General features: G+C 35.0%; 1 protein-coding gene across 1 annotated transcript in view; it reads right to left on the bottom strand.

Annotated features, from left to right (window-relative positions):
• The window catches only part of LOC107571255 (gastrula zinc finger protein xLCGF3.1-like), an 18,502-nt gene extending 14,921 nt beyond the window's left edge, over positions 1-3,581 (bottom strand). The window contains exons 1-2 of the mRNA XM_016257573.1: positions 3,549-3,581; positions 2,913-3,047 (exon numbers count right to left, since the gene is read on the bottom strand). Of these exons, the coding sequence (XP_016113059.1) occupies positions 2,913-2,997 (85 nt within the window). The 5' untranslated portion in view covers positions 2,998-3,047; positions 3,549-3,581. The remainder of the gene's footprint in view (positions 1-2,912; positions 3,048-3,548) is intronic.
• Between the last annotated feature and the right edge of the window lie 388 nt (positions 3,582-3,969).

The raw sequence follows: 3,969 nt of genomic DNA, 5'->3' as shown, positions 1-3,969 counted from the left end.
TGAGCGTCTGAGCGTCTTACACTGCGGGTGACCCACGTGACGACCAGACAATTCGCTGGTTTTTAAACATTTAAGGAGCTGTGTAAAGATGTAAAGACTATAAATGGACATTACAAGCATTACAATAAAGATATTTCATACCTCAAAGAATACTCAACCATGCATTTTCAAAGCCGCACTGAATTTTGCTACAAATATCTCACGGCGTCATGATGAAAATGCAATCCTAAGTGTCCTAACTGTTAGTCTAAATGCATTTAGGACAAATAGCATTTAAATTATCATTTTGCTACCATTTCTGCTTCAACATGTTACACACATCAAATAAATTTGGGTTATACATTTTCATTTTCATTTCGCAACTTATAAAGCGTTAAAATTAGTATGCAATTTACATATTAAGACTACTGTTGGAAATGGCAAATGTTAATTATATAATTTAATTTTCCTTTTGCACCAAATTTTGCACGTATGGGTAATGGAAAATGTAAATTTAAATACAGAAATACATTGCCATTTTGCATATTGCATTTTAAATTGAATTTTGCTACCTATACGCTTCCATATGTAAAGGCAACGAGTTGTATAATGTCCGTTGCGTAATCCAACGTTTTCTCTGGGTAAAATAATGAAATACTTGCCCAAAACAAAAAGAAATCTGTACAAACACTAAGGAATGCCGCTGGAGAGAGTGGACGGAGCTATCACTAGGTGTGTTTACATGGAGCATCGTGTTACAATTACAATCAGTTTAAAAGTTCAATCTCAATGAGAATAATCCATGAAACTCGATCGGAATAAAAGTGCCAAAACCTACATTTCAGTTGGTTTGAGAGGAGTGTGATAAACCTTTTCTAAGCCGTTCAATAGGACATATAAACACTCGATCAGATTGAAACCAAAACTGGAAAGTTTTGCACATGTGCAATGATGTGGAAATGGTGTAATGACAAACGGTGCAGTAAAATATTCAAGTGCAAGAAGACGTGAAATAGAAGTCAATTCTGTGCTCACTGTGTGATATGCACAAAACATCTGGAGCGCACACACGTAAAGCAGCCTGCCAACAACTTTATATTTTAAAATATATTACTTAATTTATACAATGAAGAGCATGCAGTGTTATACATTTGTTATACAGTGTAATATTACTATTATATAATACTATTGTAGTATTATCGGACTACTTGTTTCACTTGTTTCCGTTTTTTATAACCATTTCTTACCACGTGTCAGTAAGTTGTTGTTATTTTAGCATGTGTGTTTGGCTCAGTGTTATTTTTTTAGGATTACTCATAAACTAATGTACTTTGATTTGTATTAGTTATCTATTTTAGTTACAGTTGTAGTAATGTTGTCATTTTATTTGTTTTTTATTATGTCTATATAGGCTTTTTATAAAGTTTTAGGTTTATTTAATTTGAGTTATTTCAGTACTTCAACATACAAAATGGAAATGAAATAATATATATATATATTGAATGTATTTATATATATGTGCAAGCATATGTATATGTGTGTTGTTTTTTGGTGTTTGGCTTAGTGTTATGTTAGAATCATTATTATACTCATAACTTTTTGTTCTTTTAATATTTTTTAATAGTTTTTAGCTTTATTTTTTGTTTTCATTTAAATGTTGTATGCATTTGTCATTTTTATTTAATTTCTTTTATTTTCTTAAATGTGTGTGTATATATAGTATTTATAGAGTTTTAGCTTTTAGTTGTAATTACTTCTTCTCATTTGTAAGGCGCTTTGGATAAAAGTGTCTGCTAAATGACTAAAAGTAAAGTAAGTAAAGTGATATATTTGTTTGTGATAGAAATATTCCCTAGCGTTGAGCCCTGTATAGTTTGTCAGGGAAGCTGTCAATCTTTTTCTGAAGTAGCAAAATGTATAGGCTACTAGATATAACTGCATTTGTTAATTACTTTATTAAAGAAATATGTAATATTCTATAAGCCAAAATGTAATATTTATTCATTTATGTTGTTGATAAGAACTATTTGATAGCAAAAATAACTGCTGAAGGTTGCCATGTTGTCTTATTTAATTTTATTAAATTTTTCAATCTTGTGCCTCTTATATAATGTCGGCCCGATGAATGTTAAATAGATCCTTTCCATGTTCAGCGAAAACGAATTGATGATTTCATAACAGTAATATATTTTATTGAATACATTTCAAATAAGTGAGCAAGTGACAAATGTTTGTATCTGTATCAGAACTGGTGAATAAGATGTTTATTAAAATCAATATTGTATCAGCCACACGCACACACACTCACACGCAGACGCACAGGCACAGACACAGACACAGACACAGACACAGACACAGACACACACACACACACACACACACACAGACACACACACACACACAGACACACACACACAGACACACACTCACACGCAGACGCACAGGCACAGACACAGACAGACAGACACAGACACAGACAGACACAGACACAGACACACACACAGACACAGACACAGACACACACACACACACACACACACACACAGACAGACACATACATACAGACACACACACACACACACACACACACACACACATACACACACACACACACACACATACACACAGACAAACACACACACACACACACACACACAGACACACACACACATACAGACACACACAGACACAGACACACAGACACACACACACACACACACTCACTCACTCTCACACACACACACACACAGACACACACACACACAGACAGACACAGACACAGACACAGACACACACACACACACACACAAAGAGTACTGGATCCCTAGCCTGAAATAAAAGCCACTTACATGACATTCTTCAAAAAGAATGATTTCTGAAGAGGGAAACATCTTAATAAGGGTCACAGTTCAGCTTAGAGACTGAAAACCAACCTGTTAGTTCCTCGGGATCTTCATGTTTGACTCTGAACGCTTCTTCAATCTGCACGTCTTCACTCTCCTCTTTAATAAAAGCCATCTTTATAACAGTGTGTCGCGCGGATCTCAGCTGCTTCACCAGGAGTTTCTCTGTGTTTGGACACAGCCACTTTACTTAATAGAAATAAATAAATACAAATACAAATTAATCTCTAGGTGTGTCGCAAAGGGGTCAGTGTCAGAGTGTTAATGGCTCACACAAGCTCCGATTACAAATGAATAAAAGAGCATTAATTATGCAGACACTGCATATTTAGTTACTAATGTATTTCTAGATTGCATTTAATAGCTTACACTTTCACTGTGTTGTCTGAAAGTTCTCCTGTCTGGCCAGCGGGTGTCGCCAGCGTGCACTGACTCCGTTTCTCACATCACTGCATGCAATCTGTGCTTATAATGAACGGGTTCGTGATTTAGTGAGCGATTACTTACGAGCAGATGCGCTCAGCACTAAACAACGTGCATTCGTGCCAGACACCGCATTACAATATCAACAGTAAATAATTCATTATAGACCGCTTGCTAAAACTATAAAATAGACCGAACAATTTGCATCGATTTAAAGATGCTAAACAGTTAAAAACCACAAACCTTTCTTCAGCCGAACCACAACAAACCCAGCATCGCGGCGCGTCCTAATGACGTCACATAACCAGACCGAAATAAGAGTCTTCTTCTTCTTCGGTTTTATGGCGGGTAGCACCAATGTTAAGGTACATTATCGCCACCTACTGTATTGGAGTGTGAACCAGATTTTACCCTTTCATAATAAGAGGACCAAAAAAAAAATTTTTTTTAATTTAAAATTTTCCTAAATTTTTTTTATAAATTTACTTCTTTACCTCAAGAAGATTTTCCCTCTAAATTCTCTCAATCAGCTCTGTTCTCTTAAGATACAAAAATAAACTTTCTAGTCCAGAAGTAAATATATTTTTAAGCTTTAGGTTATCCACTCCCATCTTTCTAAGTTCATTCTTCATTGCTTCTCGTTCATTAGTATACTTTTCACAAA

This window comes from Sinocyclocheilus grahami, unplaced genomic scaffold (assembly GCF_001515645.1).
Source record: "Sinocyclocheilus grahami isolate Dianchi unplaced genomic scaffold, SAMN03320097.WGS_v1.1 scaffold1572.1, whole genome shotgun sequence".
Classification (NCBI taxonomy): domain Eukaryota; kingdom Metazoa; phylum Chordata; class Actinopteri; order Cypriniformes; family Cyprinidae; genus Sinocyclocheilus; species Sinocyclocheilus grahami.
Note: the sequence above shows the minus strand (reverse complement) of the source record. Positions and strands in the feature narration are given on the sequence as shown.